The following is a 26,626-nucleotide window of genomic DNA, read 5'->3' as shown; positions in this document are numbered from 1 at the left end:
GATGTCCAAAATACTGTGTAATTATGCCGTTAAAGCAGACGACTTTTAGCTGTGTGTGTGTGCAGCACTCATACTTCCTAAAAACGCGTGACGTCTTGCGTACACGTCATCATTCCGCGAAGTTTTCAAGACGAAACTCCCTGGAAATTTAAAATTATGATTTAGTAAACTAAAAAAAGCCATATTGGCATGTGTTGCAATGTTAATATTTCATCATTGATATATAAACTATCAGACTGGGTAGTAGTGGGTTTCAGTAGCAACACCAACAACCCTTGAGGTGAGCGACGTCGACGTGCGCGCCCCCTGTCGACCGCACGTGGACGCGCCCCTCATCATCGGAGCCGGACACCGGATCCGCGCACACGTACGCGCGCGCCCACGTCGACGGTGAACGGTGACGCGGCCCGCCGAGGAGCTGTCGTCCCGTCGCCGCGTCAGTACGCACGTCCACTTCCATGCTGTCCTGCACGGCCGTGTGACGACATTTACGCGACGTACCGCGGCTCGCTCCGTGCGGGTTATTTTTTTTTTGTGTGTGTCTACAGGTAGTTTTGTCTTTTAGTTGGAAAACCACACTCGCGTTCCCGCAGAAACCATCTGGAGGAAATCGGACCAGGATTTTTATTTTTTTAATCCCGACGCAAAAAGCCTCGACAAGAGTGCGACTTTTGCGCCCTTTTTTTCCCCGCCTCTCCACTGTGTAATCGTCCCAGAAATGGTGGGACATCTTCACTTGCAGGCGATGGATGAAAGTCTCAAAGGAAAGAACCGGGAAGGGCTGCTTGACAGCCCGGATTCGGGGCTGCCCCCCAGCCCCAGTCCGCCCTTCTGCTCCCTTTCCCCGGCGCTCTTAGAGCCGCGCGCCGACAGCTGCACGACGCCTGTGGAGATCCAGCAGGCAGCCTGGAAGAAGGAGCCCAGTCGGGAAGGAAAACTAGTAAGATGCCTCTTTTTCCCTTCTGGTATCGAATATAGGTCGATTGTCGTTGGGATGTATCGATTAATCAAGGTGGCATGCATGTGTGATACGGACTGTGATACCATGCACAACTTTCCAAAGACATGCACCTGGGGATAGGTCACTAAGTTGGCCCTAGTGTGTGAATGTGAGTGTGAATGTTGTCTGTGTTGTCCCTGCGATGAGGTGGCGACTTGTCCAGAGTGTACCCCGCCTTCCGCCCTATTGTAGCTGAGATAGGCGCCAGCGCCCCCCGCGACCCCGAAAGGGAATAAGCGGTAGAAATGGATGGATGGATGGAACTTTTGACTGTTAGGTTGTTTTATTGCTGTGGTTCTCAAATGGGGGTACGCGTACCCCTGGGGGTACTTGAAGGTATGCCAAGGGGGTACGTGAGATTTTTTTTTAATTATTCTAAAAATAGCAACAATTCAAAAATCCTTTATAAATAGATTTATTCAACAAAATATGAATGTAAGTTCATAAACTGTGATAAGAAATGCAACAATGCAATATTCAGTGTTGACAGCTGGATTTTTTTGTGGACATGTTCCATAAATATTGATTTTAAAGATTTCTTTTTTTGTGAAGAAATGTTTAGAATTAAGTTCATGAATCCAGATGGATCTCTATTACAATCCCCAAAGAGGGCACTTTAAGTTGATGATTACTTCTATGTGTAGAAATCTTTATTTATACTTGAATCATTTGTTTATTTTTTAACAAGTTTTTAGTTATTTTTATAATCTTTTTTTCCCCAAATAGTTCAAGAAAGACCACTACAAATGAGCAATATTTTGCACTGTTATACAATTTAATAAATCAGAAACTGATGACATAGTGCTGTATTTTACTTCTTTATCTCTTTTTTTCAACCAAAAACCGCTTAGCTCTGATTAGGGGGTACTTGAATTAAAAAAAATGTTCACAGCGGGTAGATCACTGAAAAAAGGTTGAGAACCACTGTTTTATTGCATCAGACTGAACTGCTCTTATGGGACCACGTCCCAAACCTCCCCAAACGTTGTGCTTCCTTTATAATAGTTTTTAAATGATTAACATTTCAATATTCATAACCAGCCCTCCTCCCCAACTTGTCAAAACCCCCCAAACCAAATCGTTTCTGCTGACAAGTTAATGGTTCATGGCTTTATGTCAATAATCGTCATTGGTGCTTCGTTTGTGCTGCGAATTTGTTTTGTTTTTGCCGTAAAAGTTTTTAAGTTGTTAACCTTTTATGGTATTAATGTGCAATTAATCATATCTGCTGTTTCAACATCTCCCCAAACTTGTTTGGTCTAACTCGGGGGCCAGCAACCCGCGGCTCTCGCAGGGGTCGGCAACCTTTACCCCTCAAAGAGCCACTTTGACCCATTTCACAAAATAAAGAAAGCAATAGGAGCCACAAAACTCTTTTGAAATTCAAAATGAAATAACACTGCATATAGTTTTTTGTGCTATGTATAAACCAGGGGTCTCAGACACGCGGCTCTCACCTTAATATGAACATTTAATGATAGTTGGCCCCGCGAGTTTTATATGAATGCCGTGTGCAAACTCTCCCGAATATTCCGAGAGACTACCGAATGTCGGATCAACTATTCTCGCGAATGTTTGCAGGATTTCCCTCGATCAACAATAAAAAGGGCATCCTATGAAGGCGCTGCCTTTGACACCCTTCTACAACACGTTCAATCAGCTTGCCAGCTCAGTCACATGTCGTATGAGGCTTCTGCAGACACACGCAGACGATTGCAAGGCATACATGTTTAACAGCCATACAGGTCACACTGAGGGTGCTCGTTTAAACAACTTTAACACTCTTACTAATATGCGCCACACTGAACCCACACCACACAAGAATGACAAACATTTCAGAATCCCATGCATCCCTAAATCTTCCGGGCTACATTATACACCCCCGCTACCACCAAATCCCCCCACCCACTCCGTGCGTCGGTTGAGGTGGGCGGGGTTTGGTGCTAGCAAGAGTGTATAATGTAGCCCGGAATAGTTAGGGATGCATGGGATTCTGGGCATTTGTTCTGTTGTGTTTATGTTGTGTTACAGTGCCGATGTTCTCCCAAAATGTGTTTGTCATTCTTGTTTGGTGTGGGTTCATAATGTGGCGCATATTAGTAAGAGTGTTAAAGTTGTTTGTATTACAACTCTCAGTGTAACCTGTATGGCTGTTGACTAAGTATGTGTTGCAGTCACTTTCGTGTGTTAACAGAGGCTGAATATAAAATGTGACAAGGCGGCACGCAGATCGCGTGGTGTAAAAGCGGGCGCGACGACATGTTGTAGAGGAGTTTAAAGGCACTGATATAACTGCATACCCTCAATATTGAAGTCCAGGTGAAAGTTAGAGAATGTTATCCCCGGGTGATTTCTGAGAGAGGTACTAAAATCCGGAAACCTCCCAGAATAATCGTTGGGGTCGGCAATTTAGCAGCTGAGCCACATCAGAGTGATCAAAGAGCCGCGGGTTGCCGACCCCTGCCCTAGTGGCTCCCTGGATCATTTTTGGAAAAATAAGGATTGAAAATAGAAAAAGATGGAGGGGAAATATAATTTTTTTGTTTTAGTATGTTTTTTTGTTTGAGGACAAACATGACACAAACGTTCCCAATTGTTAGAAAGCACACTGTTTGATACGTTTGTGTGTATGCCTAACTGGCGACAGTATTTGGTTAACATCCTTTTGTCCTACTCATTTCAGCGGTTCTTGAATTCACCTTAGTGTGGACTGTGACGCAACAGTTTGTTTACATGTAAAATCTTCCACAACATCTTTCTCTCATTTTTGTCCACCAAACGGTTTATGCTGTGCGTGAATGCACAAGGGTGCGCTTTGTTGATGTTATTGACTGGAACCATGTAAACTCAAAAGCAATTATTGCAGACCTGGGCAAATTAAGGCCCGGGGGCCACATGCGGCCCCTTAAGCTTTTCAATCAGGCCAGCCGGACATTCCCAAATAATTTTTTCAGATCTTCAAGATGGAAAGTGTAGCTTCTATTATGATGTGCGGTGATGTTTTGAAATTACCGTGAGTCTTGAACTATACAAAGTATTTCAATGGTTGAAATCTGCTCTTCTGCATGATATACTGGTTACTATGGTTATTTAATTAGTTACTATGCAAATTTAATTAGTTACTATGGTAATCTAAGTCACGGCAGCTTAGCAGCGTTTCCACAGAGTGTTTCCAAAGCGGTCTACCTGAAATGCGGGTGTCAGGGACAGACGCGGAAAGAGATTTTTACAACAGATCTAAAGCTTAGTGATACATCAGATTGTAAGTGGTGTGTTTTTACCCTTCACATTAATATTTCGCAGTGTTTGTTGCATTTTTGTTGCGTTTTGTTTGATTGTAAAATATGTGGATACAGAGGGTGTGTGACGTTCATATGTTGACAATATTCAGTGTTTTATCGTTCATAGTTAATATTGTAAATCCCTCATTCTTTATTGTCATGTACATTCTGGGTGTCTCGTTCAGTAAAAAAAATGTAAAATTCCATTCTGTTTTTTAAGAGAGTCTCGCATAACTTTTTTTAGCATTCAATCAGACATTATTGTGAGTTTTTGTATTAGTGTTCCTAAAAATCAGATATACCGGCCCCCAGACACCTTTTTTTTCTCTAAATTTGGCCCCCGATTTCAAATAATTGCTCAGGCCTGAATTATTGGTACATTGTTATGTAAAAATATTATGGTTTTACCTCAAATACTGGTCACAACTGTCCAATGATGTGTGTTGTATCAATAAGTATGAGAATTATTGCATTCCATTCAAGGGTCAAAAACTCAAAACTTAAGGAGCCAATTTTAAGTTTAATTTAATGATACATTTGTGTAAGTATTAGATGGTAATGGTGCAATATTGGGAGATACTGTCACAAGCTGTAGGTGATGAACCACAAGATGCAGAGATGGTGGCTTGCATTGAGTAAGAACATGATTTTATGTTCAAAATGAAAGGTAAAAAACACATTAAACTAGGAACTAGGTATAGCCAAAACTGAAAACAGGAACCAGCAAACAGAAAAACTGGAAACAGCTAATAGCTAACAAGAAAACACGAAACAAAAGAGCTAGGAGAAAGCAAACTACAAATAGCTAACAGGAACAGCTTACCGCTACGACGACAAAGACAAGTAGTAACACGACAGGTAGTAGCTGTAACGATATCAACAATGACAGGTAGTAGTGACATCGACACAACACGACAATACTCCAACACCGAGTGGAGGACAAAGCAGGTTTGAATAGTACCTGGCTGATTGACACCAGGTGTGGCCAGGTGCCAATCAGCCACAGCTGAGGGGACACAGCACTCAGGTAGACAAACAGGAAACAGAACCAAAACAAGAGCGCTGACAGGAAATACAACCAACACAGAGGAAAAACTAAAACACAACCAAACTGTCACGCCGAAAGCCTGACAGATATGGTATCCTGGATGTTTAAAAGCCAACAATGTTCACTAAATTGAACATAAAACAATTTTACAAAACCGTAAAACCATACGCACCGTGGATTGTGTGAACTTTCCCACCCCCGATATATACAAATAATATATCTGTGTTGGCCCTCCGATGAGGTGGCGACTTGTCCAGAGTGTGCCCCGCCTTCCGCCCAAATGCAGCTGAGATAGGCTCCAGCACCCCACCGCGACCCCAAAAGGGACAAGCAGTAGAAAATGGATGACTTGTCCATTTTGGAGTGCTAATCAGGCATATTTAGTCAGTGCATGACTGCAAGCATTTGTAGGTATATTTGAGCTCATTAAATATCCTTTACTTTTATACTCTTTGCATATAATTGAGTTTTGCCAGTCTCATGACACATTGTCTGTATGTACTATTATTGGCTGCATTTTAGATAGTTGTTTGTGTGCCCTGTTCCAAAACAGCAAACATTACAGCTTGCCAAAGATTGTTATAAATCTATAGAAGAAGACTGCCTGCAGTTTCATTTAACTTGGACACACACATCTATACTTTTGGTCATTAAAAGCCAGGCATTTCCAGGAGTTATCTCACCCTCTGAGAAGCCTCTAATTTACTAATGGTTTTTAATGTTGTAAAAATGTGTAGAATAAATATTCCATTTCAACATTTCTGTCAACAAACATTTGCTTCAGCCTGCGACAGTCATTTTTATAGTAGCCTTATATAGCTAATATAGACACTTAAACCATGTGTTGACTTCATTATACTTGGTCAACAGCCATACAGGTCACACTGAGGGTGGCCGTATGAACAAACTTAACACGGTTACAAATATGCCCCACACTGTGAACCCACCCCAAACAAGAATGACAAACACATTTCGGGAGAACATCTGCACCGTAACACAACATAAACACAATAGAACAAATACCCAGACCCCACTAACTCTTCCGGGACGCTACAATTTACACCTCCCGCTAACTCCCACCTCAACCTCCTCATGCTCTCTGAGGGAGAACATGTCCCAAATTCCAAGCTGCTGTTTTGGGGCATGTTAAAAAAATAATGCACTTTGTGACTTCAATAATAAATATGGCAGTGCCATGTTGGCATTTTTTTCCATAACTTGAGTTGATTTATTTTGGAAAACCTTGTTACATTGTTTCATGCATCCAGCGGGGCATCACAACAAAATTAGGCATCATAATGTGTTCATTCCACGACTGTATATATCGGTATCGGTTGATATCGGTATCTGTAATTAAGAGCTGGACAATATAGGAATATCGGGCTCGGGATCTTTCTGTGTGGAGTTTGCATGTCCTCCCCGTGACTGCGTGGGCTCCCTCCGGGTACTCCGGCTTCCTCCCACTTCCAAAGACATGCACCTGGGGATAGGTTAATTGGCATCACTAAATTGGCCCTAGTGTGTGAATGTGAGTGTGAATGTTGTCTGTCTACCTGTGATGAGGTGGCGACTTGTCCAGGGTGTACCCCGCCTTCCGCCCAAATGCAGCTGAGATAGGCTCCAGCGACCCCGAAGGAAATAAGTGGTAGAAAATAGATGGAGGGATGGCAAAAAAGCCATTATCAGACATCTCTAATAATAACCATGTCATAATTGCCCTCAGTGTATCTCTTTGACATTGTGGCCTTGATAATTTGTCAGTATTCAACAAATGAAGGCCCTAAAATATGCACGTCTCATGAAGGTTGAAATTGAATGCAATATTCAATGATAATAATGATAATGTTTGGTTAATTCTCTTAAGTTATGTTGACAATTTTTGGGTATAGTAGCGGGCATATTATATTTAATATGAATATATGGGGTGAGTTCAATTAAAGAGAACGTCCTGAAATCAAGTTAGTGAGCTCGCTAAGTTTCTGTTTGGTTTTGAGCAGTAGTGTATCCTTCTTCTAGAGCAGTGGTCCCCAACCACCAGTCCGGTGTCCGTGACGCATTTGCTACCGGGCCGCACAGAAACATTAATTAATTTATAAGCCATCACATTTTCTCTGACTTAACTTTCACCTGTCCCACTGAACACCTTAATAATAGTACTTCTTTGTCATAGTATATTGGACAATGCACATTAATGGTCATATACAATGTTAATGCGCCAGATTGTAGCCAAAGGCTCATTTTGTTTTTGCCGTTTTTATCTGTCACAAGTAGAAAGCCAGTCGGGGAAAATAATGCATGCATTTAACCAGTCCCTGGTAGAAAAAAGGTTGGGGAACCCTGTTCTAGAGCAGTGGTTCTCAACCTTTTTTCAGTGATGTACCCCCCGTGAACATTTTTTTTAATTCAAGTACCCCCTAATCAGAGCAAAGCATTTTGGTTGAAAAAAAAGAGATAAAGAAGTCAAATATAGCACTATGTCATCAGTTTCTGATTTATTACATTGTATAACAGTGCAACATATTGCTCATTTGTAGTGGTCTTTCTTGAACTATTTGGGAAAGTAAATTAACTAAAAACTTGAAAAACAAACAAGTGACTCAATTATAAATAAAGAGTCCTACATATAGAAGTAATCATCACCTTAAAGTGCCCTCTTTGGGGATTGTAATAGAGATCCACCTGGATTCATGAACTTAATTCTAAACATTTCTTCATAAAAAAATAAATCTTTAACATCAATATTTATGGAACATGTCCATAAAATAATCTAGCAGTTAACACTGAATATTGTATTGTTACATTTCTTTTCAGTTTATGGACTTACATTCATATTGTGTTGAAGTACCATTCAATAAATCTATTTATAAAGGATTTTTGAATTGTTGCTATTTTTAGAATATTTGTAAAAAATCTCACGTAGCCTTTGGCATACCTTCAAGTACCCCGAGGGGTACGCGTACCCCCATTTGAGAACCACTGTTCTAGAGGACCCCTATCTGACAGACAAACTTAGGCCACATAAATAAATAAATAAATATCAATACGATCGCAGATTTTGTGTAAAAACAGCCGTGTAAACTCGGTCACACAGGCACTCTAAATGCCAAACGTTTTTTAGCCCAATGCCAAAGAAAAAGTTTGGACACGCCTGCTTTGTGGCCTTATTGGTTATTTTAGGGAAAATGGTAGACATAAGGATTCTTCTGATTCCATATCTATCCTTTTTGATTATAAATGCACATATTCAACATTGAAATTGCACTTTCAACTGTGCATTAATAAAAATACACTATTTTCTGGACCATCAGGCGCACCGGATTGATAAGGCGCACTGCGGATGAGCAGGTATAATCAGTTCTATTTTTATATAAAAGGCGCACCGGATTGTAAGGCGCATTAAAAGGGGTCTTTTTTTTTTTCTAACTGTAAAATACTTCCTTGTGGTCTACATTACATGTAATGGTGGTTCTTTGGTCAAAATATTGTATAGATGATGTTTTACAGATCATCTTCAGGCCGCTTTCTGACAATCGCTTCAGGATGTGCCGTTTTGTGGCCGGTCTTATTCATGTGGCTCACCTTCGGTATTCTCTTCTCCCCGTCATCTTTGTTGTAGCGGAGTAGCGTGCAAGGACGGGAGTAGGAGAAGTGTACAAAAGATGGAGATAACTGTTTTAATGACATTCAGACCTTACTTCAATCAATAACGGAACATCTCATCCGTGGATCACTAGTGCAACAACAACACAGGAAATGTGTCCTGTGAAAAAACGTCCAACCAGAACTTTCTAATAACTAAAGTTCTTTGGGTGAATAATGTAAACTCACTCCACAGACATGTTTTAATGCTTTCATGACAAGTTTACTGACAGATATGAGTAGGAACTTTACACTACTTTATATTACAAGTGGCAACAGCAGAGGATGAATGATCCATAACAAGGAGATAGAGAAAAAGAGGAAGCTTATCGACTACGGTGGACTACGAAGGCGGATGCGCGCAAATTTTCCGGATTTTTGCAGATCCCAAATACAGATCAGCCGGTGCTGGACGGTAATAAAAGTTGTTTTTGCATAATATTGCGAAACCAAAAGCCAGATAATATCCTACCTTATACACACACCATAGTAATACTCGTATGTTGATGTACAGTACAATCCATCAAGCGGTGCGGCTTCATAGCTTACCAAAGTCGTAATAAAAATGTTTGATAGATTTTTGAGTGTTGCGTGTAATGTTGTATATTTTCAATGGAACATATACAATGTTGGCGTTGTTTATTTGAGTCATATTGCAGTTAAGACATATCTCTTATGTGTGACCGCCATCTACTGGTCACACTTATTATTACACCATGTACCAAATAAAATAGCTTCGAGGTCGGTAAGCACAACCAACATTATTATTACATTAGACGCACCGGGTTAGACGGTGCACTGTGAAGTTTTGATAAAATGAAAAGGATTTTAAGTGCGCCTTATAGTCCGAAAAAAACAGTATGAAAGCTCAACTCCTACCTTGTTTACTTCCATGAAAATCTCCTTAAATTTTTGTAATCAATAAGAAATATCAAGCAGCTAAAATGTGGATAAGTGTAGAAAGAATGTTTTAAATTTTTCTCATCGTTCATATTAGTGGATTTAAATAGATGTCATTTTAAAATATGTATGGTGCTTGGACATATAACATCCACAAAGTTCAACGAGCAGGTTGTGTTATGTGTGACCATGCGTGTTAACTTTCTGTGTTGGTTGCAGTTTATTTGCGTCATGAGTGGGAAGGCTTGTATGGACTGGGTCATACAGGTCAATGCTGTGCTCTGGGATTTTAGTAAACTTCATGATCATTGGCAGAAATATAAAAAAAAAATGGTACCACAAGCAAAGTTACAATGAGTAAACTGAAAGATATTTAAAATTTAGACATCCCTGCTATAAAGTGGGTTTTACCTGATTACTCGATTAATTGGAAAAAAATAATTGATTACGGAAATAATCGATGGCTTCAGCCCTACTCATAACAATGTTCTGTAGTGTGTCTGGGCTCTTAGTACAGCGGTTGCCATACCCAATAAAAGTACTTATGTATTGAAATTAAATGTAATACATTCAATGCTTTTTTCCTACAATGACTTGTCTTCACTCCCAAAAGGTGTTTGGTGCTCAGGCATCACATTATTTTAGCACAATTTCCATTTTGGGTGTGATGCAACGAGACCCATTAGATGTCGTAGACATTTTAAAAGCCACCTCCACTTGTGCAGACATGTTCTACTCTTTTAAGGAAAATGGGAGTCACCTGAAAATGGCCATCTAATGGGCCTCGTTGCATCACACCCAAAATGGAAATTGTGCTAAAATAAGGTAATTCCTGCACACCAAACACCTTTTGGGAGTGAAGACAAGTCATTGAAGGAAAAAAACATTGAATGTATCACACAAACACACACACATTCACACATATTTCTTACCTTCTTGAGACCTCCGAATAATGCCCACCTCTTTAAGACCACCCTTTCTAGATATATAAAGATTTGTATTTACAACACTAATAATGTTGTATATACATACTGTGCAAATATAAAAAAGCTTGTAAAAAATTTGTTTGAATTTCACAAGAAAAAAGGTCACAATTTCACAAGAAAAACTTAGAATTTGGGAGTATTATAATAAAAATCATCATTTTACTCAATGCAAGTAAAAATTTTACCAGAAAAACTGAACATTTGTGCGATATTACCGTATTTTCCGGAGTATAAGTCGCACCTGCCGAAAATGCATAATAAAGAAGGAAACAAACATATATAAGTCGCACTTATGAGGTAAATTGATTTGATAAACCCCAACACCAAGAATAGACATTTGAAAGGCAATTTAAAATAAGTAAAGAATAGTGAACAACAGGCTGAATAAGTGTACGTTATATGAGGCATAAATAACCAACGGAGAAGGTGCCTGGTATGTTAACATAACATATTACGGTAAGAGTCATTCAAATAACTATAACATATAGAACATGCTATACCTTTACCAGACAATCTGTCACTCCTTATCGCTAAATCCCATGAAATATTATATGTCTAGTCCCTCATGTGAATGAGCTAAATAATATTATTTGATATTTTACGGTAATGTGTTAATAATTTCACACATAAGTCGCACCCCTGACCAAACTACGGAAAAAAAACTGCGACTTATAGTCGGAAAAATATGGTATAACAAAAGTTGGAATTTTACTCAAGAACAGTCACAATTTTACAAGAAAAGCTTAACATTTTGGCAATTTTATGAAAAGAGTCGTAAGTTTAGACGACAAGTCACAATTTTATAAGAAATCTTTTAAACGTTGGCCATATAATAATAATCTGAATTTTTACTTGGCAGAATTAAGACAAGTCAGCATTCTACTCCAAAAATGTCGCTATACATTGGCAATATTGTGATGAGTCAGAATTCAATATGAAAAACATCACCATTTTGCGTTAAAAAGTAATAATTTCATGAGAAAATACTGCAATATTCAATTCATTTTGGCCTAAAGGGGCGCATTTCAATTTCTTACACACAATTGTTATTACATATGTTGGCCAGAGGGGGAGCACCTTACATTTTTACACACACTTATTTCATATGTTGACCAGAGGGGGAGCACTTTTAAAACAGACAGACTCAATTTGAAAAATCCCTCCTTTTTGGGACCACCCTCATTTTGATATATTTCCCCACCAGGGATGCAAATGAGACATTCTCTATTAGATGCAATGGTTTTCCTTATTGGGACCATGATTTATGTCCTGACTTGTTAACCGGTCCTCATATGGAAGGTACTTTTCCTTGTTGATGCCTCAAGAAGGTTAGAAACACAAGAACACACACACACACACACACACACACTCTCAGATCCATTAATCCTTCAGAGAGCCTGACTTCCGTCTTTTTAATGCTTTTCCCTGCGAGTTGTGTTGTCTGCAGGCTAATGTGTAACCAGTGACATTTTCCTAAGTTGGCAAGCAGGATGAGGCGTTATGTATCTCTTCCAATTCTATTCTGGTCTTGTTTTTGTATGCCACCTAAGAACAATCCCCCCCCTAGCGCTATTTTGAGGTGCAGGGTCTCGTTTTGGGCCGTTACATAAGTGAACAAAATGCTCAGACGGCCTGTCTTTGTTTTTAAAACGGCAGACATGCATTAGTCTTTGTTTTGTCTCTTCACAAAAATCCACCAGTTCGTCTAAGAAATGTTTGCGTTGGCGCCGCTTCGTCCTTTGCACCTTTCCCCACAGCAGACTGTTTTCTCGGGCACCAAAAGCGCCTTCCAGGAGGGCCGTAGTCTGTTTTCAGGCCTCCTAACCTCCGATTCACAAGTGGTTGCCTTTGCACACACCTTGTAGAAAAAGCCTGATCTTTCCACACGTGAACTTCACGGAAGCGTGCACTTAACATTTGCCCCACGTCACATCCAGCACAGCTGCCCTCTTTTAACTTTGAAGATCGTGAGATGATTGCATAGGTAAGACGAGCCTCACGCGCTGATCTGCGGTGCCCTTGGCCCGTTCCTTGTCCTGGCATGTGCGCTTGGCCGCGTCCAAGCCGCAGCATGTGACTCTGCCTCCCGGTGTAACGTGAGAGGAGCTTACTAGGCTCACATGCATAGACAGCCATCAATCCTGTGCAGCGTCTGTCTTGTGCTGCTGCTGCACAGGAGCCACAGGTCAAAGGTCAGAAGGGAACTAAGACAAGGGCAGACTGATAAGCTGCAAAGTGTTTTAGTATATTACATTTTTGCTCTAACGCAGGGATTGGTGTCAGGTTCAAACACTGATCACATCTATTAAACAAGACAAGAAGCAAGGAATTAGACAGAATTATATTTGGCTCAATTGAGGAAAAACGTCTGAGCTTTACTCTTGTACAGTCTCCTACACGCTCTGACGAAAGATTGTACGCCTTTTTTTGTTTGGACTTTCCCTGATTACATGGCAACATCTGTTTCTAAGGGAGAGGGGTCGTAAACAGCCATCGCCTTTGGTTACAGCACATTTCAAAGAAAAGGCTGTAAAACAGTTAAAAGAAAAGGTGCCTGGAGGGGAGTCAGGCCCTGCTTCCTCTCCTCTTTGTAGATCTCGAGTCAAGACAATATCTTTCTCTATGGATTACAATACATCAAAGAAACTGCCACTTTCATGTCGCTTTCCATCCTACACAGTGGAGTTTTACAAGCCTTTTGCTTGGTAAGATCAAAGACAGATCAAAGACAGCTTTTGTCCTCTAGCAGAGTGAGCTGAACTCAATGTAAGACAAAGTTTTGGGATAACTTAGATAGAATCTTTCTGACAGTCGGCAACCCAAAACGTCGAAAGAGCCACATTGCACCGAAACTACAAAAAAGTAATCCGTCTGGAGCTGCAAAAAAATCCTATAGGTGTTATAGTGAAGGCAACACATGTGTCTATATTTCCTAAGATAGCCTACTATCAAAATGACTGTGTCGCAGGCTGACGTAAATCATCTTTGTTGACAGAAAGGTTGAAATTTCTACATATTTTTCAAACATTGGAAAACATTAGTAAAATGAAGGCTTCTCAGAAGGTGAAATAAGTCCTGAAAATGACTTAAAATGACCAAAGGTATGGATGCGGGTGTCCAAGTTGAAGGAATGGATCATTACAATCTTTGCAAGCTGTGTGTTTGCTGTGGTCTGGAACAACATGGCACAAACAACTATCCCAAATGTAGCCAATATTACTACATACATAAGTCAATAACATCAACAAAGCTCACCTTTGCTTTCACACACGTTTGATTGATTGATTGAAACTTTTATTAGTAGATTGCACAGTTCAGTACATATTCCATACAATTGACCAATAAATGGTAACACCCGAATAAGTTTTTCAACTTGTTTAAGTCGGGGTCCACGTTAATCAATTCATGGTCATCTTAGTGACCGAAACCCCCCCTACCGAAACGGTTAAATATGAATACACGTACCGTTACACCCCTAGTTCAAGCATTAATCCAGTTAACTATTGGCTGGCATGTTTTCTTGTATTTCTTGTGTAGCAAGTTGTTTTTCTTCTGAGTAGCTTCTGATTTACTAATGGTTTCTGATGTTGTAATATTTTGTAGAATAAATATTAAATTTCAGCATTTCTGTTAACGAAAATTTGCGTCAGCCTGCAAAACAGTCATTTTGATAGTAGACTATAATAGCTAATAGACACTTACGTCATGCGTTGTCTTCATTATAAGACTAATATACGGCTTTTAATTTTTGGCGGCTCCAGACAAATTTTTTTTTTGCATTTTTGGTCCAATATGGCTCTTTCAATGATTTGGGTTGCCGACCCCTGGTTTAATATAGATCAGGCTCCTTGTGTAAAAGCCTAAAAGACAAATACTAAGAATTTTGACATGAAAAACCTGATGAGCTCACCTCAAGTTGAGCTGTCTTACTCCAGAGAAGACCACGTAGGCGAGATCAAAAGCCTTTTTTATTGCATAAATGAGATATAATGATTGTGACAACCAACACCTAACAAAGACCAGTAAAAAAATAAAACAAGCCTTGGACACCCTTAATATCACTCACTGGTTGAGAAGTAAACATCGGATCCAAATATTAAGAAGCGTGGTTTAGTCTCCCTAATAAAGTCTTTAAAAGTGACTAAAGGTGATAAACTCGCAGCCAAGAGCAGTCAAACTTCTCAACATCTTCTTCAGCCTGCTTAGCAGCTGTGCTCAACATGTCTTTATATTGTCTACACGCTCAACATCTGCAACACACACACACACACACACACACACACACACACACACACACACACACACACACACACACACACACACGTATTTGTTACCTTCTCGAGACCTGGGAAAAATGCCGACCTCTGTAGGACCACCCTTTCTACAAACCCTGTTTCCATATGAGTTGGGAAATTGTGTTAGATGTAAATATAAACGGAATACAAGGATTTGCAAATCCTTTTCAACCCATATTCAATTTAATGCACTACAAAGACAACATATTTGATGTTCAAACTCATAAACTTTATTATTTTTTTGCAAATAGTAATTCACTTAGAAGTTCATGGCTGCAACATGTGCCAAAGTAGTTGGGAAAGGGCATGTTCACCACTGCGTTACATCACCTTTTCTTTTAACAACACTCAATAAACGTTTTGGAACTGAGGAAACTAATTGTTGAAGCTTTGAAAGTGGAATTTTTTCCCATTCTTGTTTTATGTAGAGCTTCAGTTGTTCAACAGTCCGGGGTCTCTGCTGTCCTATTTAACGCTTCATAATGCGCCACACATTTTCCATGGGAGACAGGTCCGGACTGCAGGCGGGCAAGGAAAGTACCCGGACTCTTTTTTTACGAAGCCAGGCTGTTGTAACACGTGCTGAATGTGGCTTGGCATTGTCTTGCTGAAAAAAGCAGGGGCGTCCATGAAAAAGACGGCACTTAGATGGCCAAAACCTGTATCTACCTTTCAGCATTAATGGTGCCTTCACAGGGGTGTATGTTACCCTTGCCCTGGGCACTAATACACCCCCATACCGTCACAGATGCTGGCGTTTGAACTTTGCGTCGATAACAGTCTGGATGGTTGGTTTCCCCTTTGGTCCGGATGACACAATGTCGAATATTTCCAGAATCAATTTGAAATGTGGACTTGTCAGACCACAGAACACTTTTCCACCTTGCATCAGTCCATCTTAGATGATCTCGGGCCCAAAGAAGCCGGCGGCGTTTCTGGATGTTGTTGATAAATGGCTTTCGCTTTGCATAGTAGAGCTTTAACTTGCACTTACAGATGTAGCGACAAACTGTATTTAGTGACAGTGGTTTTCTGAAGTGTTCCTAAGCCCATGTGGTGATATCCTATAGAGATTGATGTCGTTTTATTAATACAGTGCCGTCTGAGGGATCGAAGGTCACGGTCATTCAATGTTGGTTTCCGACCATGCCGCTTACGTGGAGTGATTTCTTCAGATTCTCTCAATCTTTTAATGATATTATGGACAGTAGATGTTGAAATCCCTAATTTTTTTGCAAGTGCACTTTGAGAAACGTTGTTCTTAAACTGTTTGACTATTTGCTCACGTAGTTGTGGACAAAGGGGTGTACCTCGCCCAATCCTTTCTTGTGAAAGACTGAGCATTTTTTGGGAAGCTGTTTTTATACCCAATCATGGCACCCACCTGTTCCCAATTAACCTGCACACCTGTGGGATGTTCCAAATAAGTGTGATGAGCATTCCTCAACTTTATCAGTATTTATTGCCACCTTTCCCAACTTCTTTGTCACGTGTTGCTGGCATAAAATTCTAAAGTTAATGATTATTTGCAAAAAAAATAAAGTTTATGTATTTGAACATCAAATATCTTGTCTTTGTAGTGCATTGAATTGAATATGGGTTGAAAATGATTTGCAAATCTTTGTATTCCGTTTATATTTACATCTAACACAATTTCCCAACTCATATGGAAATGGGGTTTGTAGATATATAAAGATTTGTATTTACAACAATAATATATACATACTATGCAAATATAAAATAGCTTGTGAAAAATTAGTTGGAATTTCGCAAGAAAAAGCTCACAATTTCACAAGAAAAACTTAGAATTTTAGCAGTGTTAAAATAAAAGTTGTCATTTTACTCAACCCAAGTCAAAATGTTACAAGAAAAACTGAACATTAGTGTAATGTTATGATAAAAGTTGGAATTTTACTCAATAACAGTCGCAACTTTACAAGAAAAGCTTCTCATTTTGGCAATTTCATGAAAGGAGTCAATTTTATTCGACAAGTCAGTTTTTATAAGAAAACTTTAAAATGTTTTCAATGTTCCAATAATCGTAATTTTATTCGGCAAAATTATGACAAGTCATTATACTCAAACGTCACTGTTTTACGAGACCAGCAAAAAAATTGGCAATATTGTGATAAGAATTTTATATGACTTACCACAATATTGCCAAATATATATATATATATATATATATATGACAAAGGTCGCCATTTTGCATCAAAAAGTAATCATTTTACATAAAAAGTAATAATTTTACAAGAAAATATTGCAATATTACAGAAACGGAAATGTGAGAAATTGTTTCCAATTTTATAAGAAAGAAGTCGACACATTGTGAGAAAAAGACTGCTTTTAGTTAAAAAAAAATAAAAACAATTGAATCTTCATTATTAACTTTAAGTTATTACAGTATGTCTCTATATACTTTTTTTTCTTTTAATTAATTTCAGCCAAAAGGGAGGCATTTCTATTTCTTATACACACCTGTTATTTCATATGTTGACCAGAGGGGGAGCACTTCACATGTTTGCAAACACACCTGTTATTTCATATGTTGACCAGAGGGGGAGCACTTCACATGTTTACACACACTTATTTCATATGTTGACCAGAGGGGGAGCACTTCAAATGTTTACACACACCTGTTATTTCATATGTTGACCAGAGGGGGAGCACTTCAAATGTTTACACACACCTGTTATTTCATATGTTGACCAGAGAGGGAGCACTTCACATGTTTACACACACTTGTTATTACACACACTTGTTATTTCATATGTTGACCAGAGTGGGCGCATTTTTTTAAAAAGTCAATTTGAAAAATCCCTCCTTTTTGGAACCACCCTCATTTTGATAGATTTTACCAACAGGGGTGCAAATGAGACACTATTATTAGATGCAATGGTTTTCCGTAATGGGACCATGACTTATGTCCTGAATTTTTCACCAGTCCTCATATGGACGGTACTTTTCCTAGTTAAAATGTGTCCTTTCCTGGACATGCTGTGAGATTTGTTTGTGACGTAACATTTCCTCTTCCCAGCTGCCTTACCTGCTGATCAACAACACAGGAACAGACCCCAGGACTCGTATGCTCCCAGTCTTCTATGGCGAAGGCATCGAGGTCAACCCGAAACCTGAGCAGGAAATCAAGTAAGCACGAACATGGTCACATCAACTTTTTAAGCAAGTACCACCTGAGAAAACACTTGGCTCTCCAAGCACCAACATAACTATCAACATTAATGTACAGTAGCAGAGTAGGCTTAAGTATTCATTAAAAACAAGGCCACGGTTTTATTTAACAAGCGTATTTAATATTTGGCCCACTGTAACATAAAACCATTAATGAACACGTGGAGTTATGAACTTAAAAAAGGGTGAAATAACTGAACCTATTTATATTCTAGTTTCTTCAAAATAACCACCCTTTGCTCTCATTACTGCTTTGCACACTCTTGGCATTCTCTCCATGAGCTTCAAGCGCACCATTTCAGGTGACTTCCTCTCATCGAGAGAATGCCAAGAATGTGCAAAAAAGGAATCAGAGCTAAGGGTGGCTATTTTGAAGAAACTAGAATATAAAATGTTTTTAGTTATTTCACCTTTTTTTGTTAAGTACATTCAGTCGTGGTCAAAAGTTTTACACTTGTAAGAAACATGTCATGGCTGTCTTGATTTTCCAATAATTTTTACAACTCTTATTTTTTTTGTGATAGAGTGATTAGAACAAATACTTGCTGGTCACAAAAAAGATTCAAGAAGTTTGGTTCTTTCATGAATTTATTATGGGTCTACTGAAAATGTGACCCAATCTGCTGGGTCAAAAGTATACATACAGCAATTTAATATTTGCTTACATGTCGCTTGGCAAGTTTCCCTGCAATAAGATGTTTTTGGTTGAATTTTTGACCTCTCCTCTTGCCAAAACTGGTGCAGTTCGGCTAATTTGGTCGGTTTTCTGACATGGACTTGTTTCTTCAGCATTGTCCACACGTTTAAGTCAGGACTTTGGCATGGCCATTTTAAAGCCTTAATTCTAGCCTGATTCAGCCATTCCTTTACCACTTTTGACGTGAGTTTGGTGTCATTGTCCTTTTGGAACACCCAACTGTGCCCAAGACCCAATCTCCGGGATGATTATTTTACGTTGTCCTGAAGAATTTGGAGGTATTCCTCTTTTTTCATTGTCCCATTTACTCTCTGTAAAGCACCGGTTCCATTGGCAGCAAAAACAGGCCCAGAGCATAATACTACCTCCACCATGCTTGACGGTAAGCTTGGTGTTCCTGGGATTAAATGACTCGCCTTTTCTCCTCCAAACATATTGCTGGGTATTGTGGCCAAACAGCTCAATTTTTGTTTCATCTGACCACAGAACTTTCCTCCAGAAGGTCTTATCTTTGTCCATGTGATGTCAGATGAAACCTTACTGTGATTGAATCAGTTCGCCTCAAAGATTAAACCTACGTTTTACCACCAGAGGGCAGCAGAGACTTTTTGTTCCTTTGAAGCTGCTCCGACTCACCATTGAACTTTGCTTCAAGTTTGTGAAAGAGACAAAAGTTAAGTCATTTGTGTGACTTAACTTTGTTACTTTGCACATTTCAGTGATGTGTATAGCCCGGTTGGTAGAGTGGCCGTGCCAGCAACTTGAGGGTTCCAGGTTCGATCCTTGCTACTGCCATCCTAGTTACTGCCGTTGTGTCCTTGGGCAAGACACTTTACCCACCTGCTCCCAGTGCCACCCACACTGGTTTAAATGCAACTTAGATATTGGGTTTCACTATGTAAAAGTGCTTTGAGTCACTAGAGAAAAGCGCTATATAAATATAATTCACTTCACTACGGGGTTCACAGAGCCTTTTGCCTTCGCCAACTGATGGGATGTTAAAGGCCTAATGAAATGAGATTTTCCTATTCAAACGGGGATAGCAGGTCCGTTCTATGTGTCATACTTGATCATTTCGCGATATTGCCATATTTTTGGTGACAGGATTTAGTAGAGAACATCGACAATTAAGTTTGCACCTTTTGGTCGCTAATAAAAAAGCCTTGCCTGACGATGTGCGCGTGACTTCACGGGTTGTGGAGCTCCTCACATCTGAACATTGTTTACAATCATGGCCACCAGCAGCGAGAGCGATTCGGACCGAGAAAGCTACGAGTTCCCCGTTAATTTGAGCGAGGATGAAAGATTCGTGGATGAGGAAAGTGAGAGTGAAGGACTAGAAAAAAAAAGACTAGAGGGCAGTGGGAGCAATTTAGATGTTAGACTAATTTACTAGGATAATTCTGGAAAATCCCTTATCTGCTTATTGTGTTACTAGTAGAGATGCGCGGTTTGTGGTCTCATCCGCGTAGTCCGCGCGGGTGACATGACGAAAAAACAGATTTTAATTAGATTCGGGCGGGTGGTGGTTGAACCATTCGGAAATATTTGATATACATGGTTCTGAGATCGGTATTCTTTACCATTCAAAGAGCCATTTAAGACCCGTATCACAAAGCGAAGAAGACATTAGGAGACGTAAACAATATCTAGAATGACTGCCGGCAGTCACCCAGTTAGTAAGTATTGGGGCGTGCTATGATGCCAGTGGCTTTGTCGCCTTCTACAACATGTACTGAGAAGCAGATCGCTTGTCAGTCTAGCAACTTGTAGTGTGTGGCTTCGGCAGACACACGCATACGACTGCAAGGCATACTGGGTGACACAGGGTAGACTAATGGTTGTGATATAAACAATTTTAACACTCTTAGTAATATGCTCCACGCTGTGAAGCCACACCAAACAAGAATGACAAACACATTTCAGGAGAACATCCTCACAGTAACAACATAAACGCAACACAACAAATACCCAAAATCCTTTGCATCCATGACAACTCCTGACTATTTTATACACCCCGCTAGCAGCAACTTTGTGTGTGTGGTCCAATCCAACTGTGTTCGCTTGACATCTCTGTTCCATAGTAAAGCCTGACTGTCACCTTTCGGGAATGTAAACAATGAAACACCGGCTGTGTTTGTGTTGCTAAAGGTGGCCGCAATACACCGCTTCCCACCTACAGCTTTCTTCTTTGATGTCTCCGTTGTTCATTGAACAAATTGCAAAAGATTCAGCAACACAGATGTCCAGAATACTGTGGAATTTTGCGATGAAAACAGACGACTTAATAGCTGGGAACGATGCTGGAACAAAATGTCCTCTACAGTCCGTGACGTCACGCGCATGTGTCATCATACCGCGACGTTTCAGCAGGATATTTCGGCGCGATATTTAAAATTGTAATTTAGTAAACTAACCCGGCCGTATTGGCATGTGTTGCAATGTTAATATTTCATCATTGATATATAAACTATCAGACTGCGTGGTCGGTAGTAGTGGGTTTCAGTAGGCCTTTAAGCTTCATTTTTTCTTGTAACGTAAACAATAACAATGAGTCGAGAGACAGCTCTTATCTCAAAACACGCTCAGGCTGTAATATTCCCGTACCAATGTCTCCTCACAGGTGTACCTCAGCGGTGCGGTACGACTCGGACAAGCACTACAGAGACAACGTGTACTGCGTGCCCGTCCCCACCGCCATGTCCTACAGCGAGACGGTGGTGGCGGTGCCCAACTGCACCTGGAGGAGCTACAAGTCCCAGGTCTACCTGGAGCCGCGGCAGAAGGTCATCAGTTACCAGAGCACCACCATCGTGTACCCCAAGCACGCCAAGAACATTTACCGCACCACGCTCTCCTACAAGGCCTCAACCGCCCGCCGCTGGTTCGTCTCCAGGGTGCGACTGGAGTCCAATGAGGAGTCTAGTCCGTGTATCATCTACACCGAGGACCTGTAGTCACACACAAACACACGGGGCTGCCTTTTTCTTTGCCGTCTGCAGGCCTAAAAACATTTATTTCTTCTCACCCCGGAGGAGACTTTTACATTTTTTTTTTTTTAACATTTATTTTAGCATTTGGAACTTTCTACTGATGTGGTCTTTAAAAAGGATTGTCTTATTAAATCACCTTTGCTGCAGAATGGATGGACCTCAGTGAAGTCAATCAAACGTCAACAAATCATAACACCAGCTGGTGCGTCCTGATCCTCCAATCAGAAGCCTTCTTGCACTCGCTCTTAATGCGACGTTTGAACAGTTTTTTTGGACCAAAGTTGAACTAGCTCTGTGAGACCACGGTCCCAGTGTTGCCAGACGGAACATGACTTTTTTTTTTTAATTATAAAATCGCACTTAAAATCTTCCATTTCGCAAAAATCGACAGTGCGCCTTATGTACAGAATAAATCTGGTTGTGCTTACCGACCTCAAAGCAAAATTTTTGGGTACATGGTGTAAAAAGTGACCAGTAGATGGCAGTCACACATAAAAGATACATGTAGACTGCACACGTGTTTAATAAATGGCACTAGCAAGTACCCGTAAGCAAGCAATGCCATTACATTGTTTCATTGGGAATATCAAACATTACACACGGCGCATTACGTCTACCATAGTCAGACGTACTCTGCTTCAACATATAGTGTTGAATGGCACAGACATCTAGCATTTATTTTTTTAGCTATGATGCAAAAACCAACTTTTCTTACCTTCTGGTACCCGCTGATGTGTATTTGGGATCTGCGTAAAACCCGATAATGTGCGCGCATCCGCCGCTGTAGTCCGCGCCAAAGCCAATAACCTCCTTTTTCCCGGTTATGTGAAATTTGTTTCTAATATAAAGTAGCGTAAAGTTGTAACTTATCTCTGTCAGAAGACTATCAATGGAAGCGCTAAAAACTGGACGACGGTGAGAAGACGCTGTCAAAGTGGAGGCACGTAAATAAAAACGCCAACAAAAACGGCGCATCCTGATGAGACGGTCAGAAAGCGACTTTTAGCTCGGTTGGTAGAGCGGCCGTGCCAGCAACTTGAGGGTTGCAGGTTCAATTCCCGCTTCCGCCATCCTAGTCATTGCCGTTGTGTCCTTGGGCAAGACACTTTACCCACTTGCTCCCAGTGCCACCCACACTGGTTTGAATGTAACTTAGATATTGGGTTTCACTATGTAAAGCGCTTTGAGTCACTAGAGAAAAAGCGCTATATAAATATAATTCACAAGATGATCTGTAAAACATAATCTATTAAATATTTTGACCCAAAAAAACATCACCATTACACGTTATGAAGACCAGTGTTTTTCAACCACTGTGCCGCGGCACAGTGTGCTGTGAGATTATCTAATATCACCGATTTGGGTTAAAAAGATTTTTTGCAAACCAGTAATTGCAATCCACAAATAATGTGCCGTTGTTGAGTGTCTGTACTGTCTGGATTTTGGCAGACTTACCACATTATACTCTTCCATATCAGTAGGTGGCAGCAGGTAGCTAATTGCTTTGTAGATGTCGGAAACAGCGGGAGGCAGGGTGCAGGTAAAATGGTGTCTAATGCTTAAACCAAAAATACACAAAAGGTGAGTGTCCCGAAGATAAGGCATTGAAGCTTAGGGAAGGCTATGCAGAACGAAACTAAATCTGAACTGGCTACAAAGTAAACAAAAACAGAATGCTGGACGACAGCAAAGACTTAATGTGGAGCAAAGACAGCGTCCACAAAGTACATCCGAACATGGCATGACAATCAATGTCCCCACAAAGGATAAAAACTGAAATATTCTTGATTGCTAAAACAAAGCAGGTGTGGGGAATAGCGGTCAAGGACGACATGAAACTGCTACAGGAAAATACCAAATAAAGAAAAAAAGCCACCAAAATAAGAGCGCTAGACAAGAACTAAAACACTACACAGGAAAACAGCAAAAAAAAACTCAAAATAAGTCGGGATGATGTGACAGGTGGTGACAGTACACCTACTTGGAGACAAGAGCTACAGTGATGCATGCTTGGTTATGGTTTAAAGTTGTATCCAATAGTTGCAACAACGACTTTTTATTGTCAATATCTGCTATTCATTTTTAATGATTTCTGCTGGTGGTGTGCCTCCACATTTTTTCAATTAAAAAAATGTGCCTTGGCTCAAAAAAAGGTTGAAAAACACTGATGTAGACCACAATGAAGTGGATTAAATTCCGAAAAAAATCATACCCCTTTAGTAAAAAAGTAGATTTTACACCAAATAATACAATTTTTGCCTGTACTCTCCTAAAATCTGCACACATTTGCTCTGTTTTTATTTGCAGAAAAAAAGTCCTTATATGAACTCTTTAATGCGCCTTTTAAGTGCGGACAATGGTCCTAAAAACAAGGTAGTAAAATGATCGTATTTACCTGACTTACAAAGTTAAAAAAAAATCACTGATAAAAAGTTAGACATTACGGTTATTTTTTAGAAAAAAAATAAATTAACAAGTGCGGAATTATTAGTGTAGGTCTGGCAACGCGACCGTGGTTCCCGTTTTGTCACAGCCGGATTCAAACAGCAACTTTTATTATTAGTGATTGATTGATTGATTTTATTATTAGTGATAATTGGTGATGTGGTTTACACAAGCATGTTATTCTGTGACCTCCAGGGGGCACTGTTAAACAGCAACTTTTATTATTAGTGATTGATTGATTGATTTTATTATTAGTGATAATTGGTGATGTGGTTTACACAAGCATGTTATTCTGTGACCTCCAGGGGGCACTGTTGTAACTGTTCTTACCATCTACGGTAGGAAGGGGATTCATATGACCCTGTTCGTCGCATTTGACCTGACACATGAAACATGACGAATTTGGGGTTTTTCACTATCCACTTTATAGGCACCTGGGGATAGGTTGATTGGCAACACTAAATTGGCCCTAGTGTGTGAATGGGAGTGTGAATGTTGTCTGTGTTGGCCCTGCGATGAGGTGGCGACTTGTCCAGGGTGTACACAGCCTTCCGCCCGATTGTAGCTGAGATAGGCACCAGCGCCCCCCGTGACCCCAAAGGGAATAAGCGGTAGGAAATGGATGGATGGATGGCTGGCACCTTATTAGAGTGTTGAGTTGTGGAAATTCCAACTTGTTGCTATGGAGAGAGGCACTTTCCATCATTTTCAGCAGACTGCAATTGCAAAATGATGAACTCTCCTTTTTTCCCAGAATCACACCAGGGTGGGGGCCATATGAATCCTTTTCCTGACTAAACATCCTGTTTGCTATCAATCACAGTTTGATGCTGAGAGCTTCTAAAGTTGTTTCAAGGCTGAAAAGCAAAAGAAAAATCAGGGTTGTTTTTTTTTTTTTTTGTTTTGAGTGGGGTTGCGATTTTAGAATGATGTACGTATTTGATTTGAAGTCCTGGCGTGGTGTTGTGTGCAATTGGCCGTAAGGAAGCTGCACAATGGAGGGAAAAGTATGTTGATGAAAAAAAGTGATGAGCGGGATGGATGAGGAGTGAGGGAAGAGTTAGTTGAGAAGTGTGATGGGAGCGAAGAGACAGAAGCGTGTGACTCAAATTCATGTTGTTTACTAACACTTGATTTTTGTAACTGTAAAATATTTTCCTGTTGTATATGTGGATTGAGGCACTTCATAATTCTCTTTATATATTTTTGTACGTCGGCCTTTGTTCCTGTTTTTGATCTAATTTAAAGATGTGTATTCTAACTGAATAAAAAGCTCAATTCCCATGTGGAGGTTGTGAATGAATGAATTGGCATCCTTAGGACTATTTTTTTTCACCCCCCCTAAATAATTTGTTGAATTTTTTCCCCATTTTTGTTATTTTTTATTAAAGATTGCAGAAAAAAATACAATATAGATATGCAGGAATATGAGTTTAAACAAATAATATTGTTGATATAATTTAAGATGTGTATTCTAACTGAATAAAAAGCTCAATTCCCATGTGGAGGTTATGAATGAATTGGCGTAGTTAGTAGAGATGCGCGGATAGGCAATTATGTCATCCGCAACCGCATCACTAAAGTCGTCATCCACCTGAACCAACATTTTATCAGAACCGCAACCGCCCGCCCGTTATATATCTGGAGTCGGCGACCTTTAACATTAAAAGAGCTAGTTTGACCCGTGTCACAAAGTAAAGGAGGCATTAGGAGCTGCTAACGTTCTCGCGAATATCCGATGGTGCTCATCCAGGTAACGAGAATAAGGGCGTGCTGTGAAGCCATTGCCTTAAACGTCTTCTACATACGTACAAACCGTTTGCCAGTCTAGCAACATGTTGCATGCAGCTTCTTCAAACACACGTACAAGATTGGAAGGCATACTGGGTGATACAAAGTACACTGATGGTTGCGATATAAACAATTTTAACATTCTTACTAATATGCGCCACACTGTGAAGCCACACCAAACAAGAATGACAAACACGTTTCGGGAGAACATCCTCACAGTAACACAACATAAATGCAACAAAACAAATACCCAGAATCCTTTGCATCCATGACACTTCCTGAATATATTTTACACCCCCGCAACTCCAACCCCGCCCACCTTACCGACACACGGGGAGGTGGCGGGGTTTGCTGCTAGCGGG

The 26,626-nt window shown here is 40.1% G+C and overlaps 1 protein-coding gene and 1 long non-coding RNA gene across 2 annotated transcripts in view; one reads left to right on the top strand and one right to left on the bottom strand.

Annotated features, from left to right (window-relative positions):
• Positions 1–26,626, bottom strand: part of LOC133556725 (uncharacterized) — an 87,470-nt gene that overhangs the window by 56,280 nt on the left and 4,564 nt on the right. The window contains exon 2 of the long non-coding RNA XR_009807583.1: positions 18,196–18,280. This is a non-coding gene — a long non-coding RNA (uncharacterized LOC133556725). The remainder of the gene's footprint in view (positions 1–18,195; positions 18,281–26,626) is intronic.
• rflna (refilin A) lies at positions 355–25,780 on the top strand. Its single transcript, XM_061906953.1, has 3 exons — positions 355–940; positions 18,187–18,296; positions 21,659–25,780. Exons 1-3 carry the CDS (start codon positions 719–721, stop codon positions 21,990–21,992), a joined length of 666 nt encoding a protein of 221 aa, XP_061762937.1. The 5' UTR covers positions 355–718; the 3' UTR covers positions 21,993–25,780.

This window comes from Nerophis ophidion, linkage group LG07 (assembly GCF_033978795.1).
Source record: "Nerophis ophidion isolate RoL-2023_Sa linkage group LG07, RoL_Noph_v1.0, whole genome shotgun sequence".
Classification (NCBI taxonomy): Eukaryota; Metazoa; Chordata; class Actinopteri; order Syngnathiformes; family Syngnathidae; genus Nerophis; species Nerophis ophidion.
Note: the sequence above shows the minus strand (reverse complement) of the source record. Positions and strands in the feature narration are given on the sequence as shown.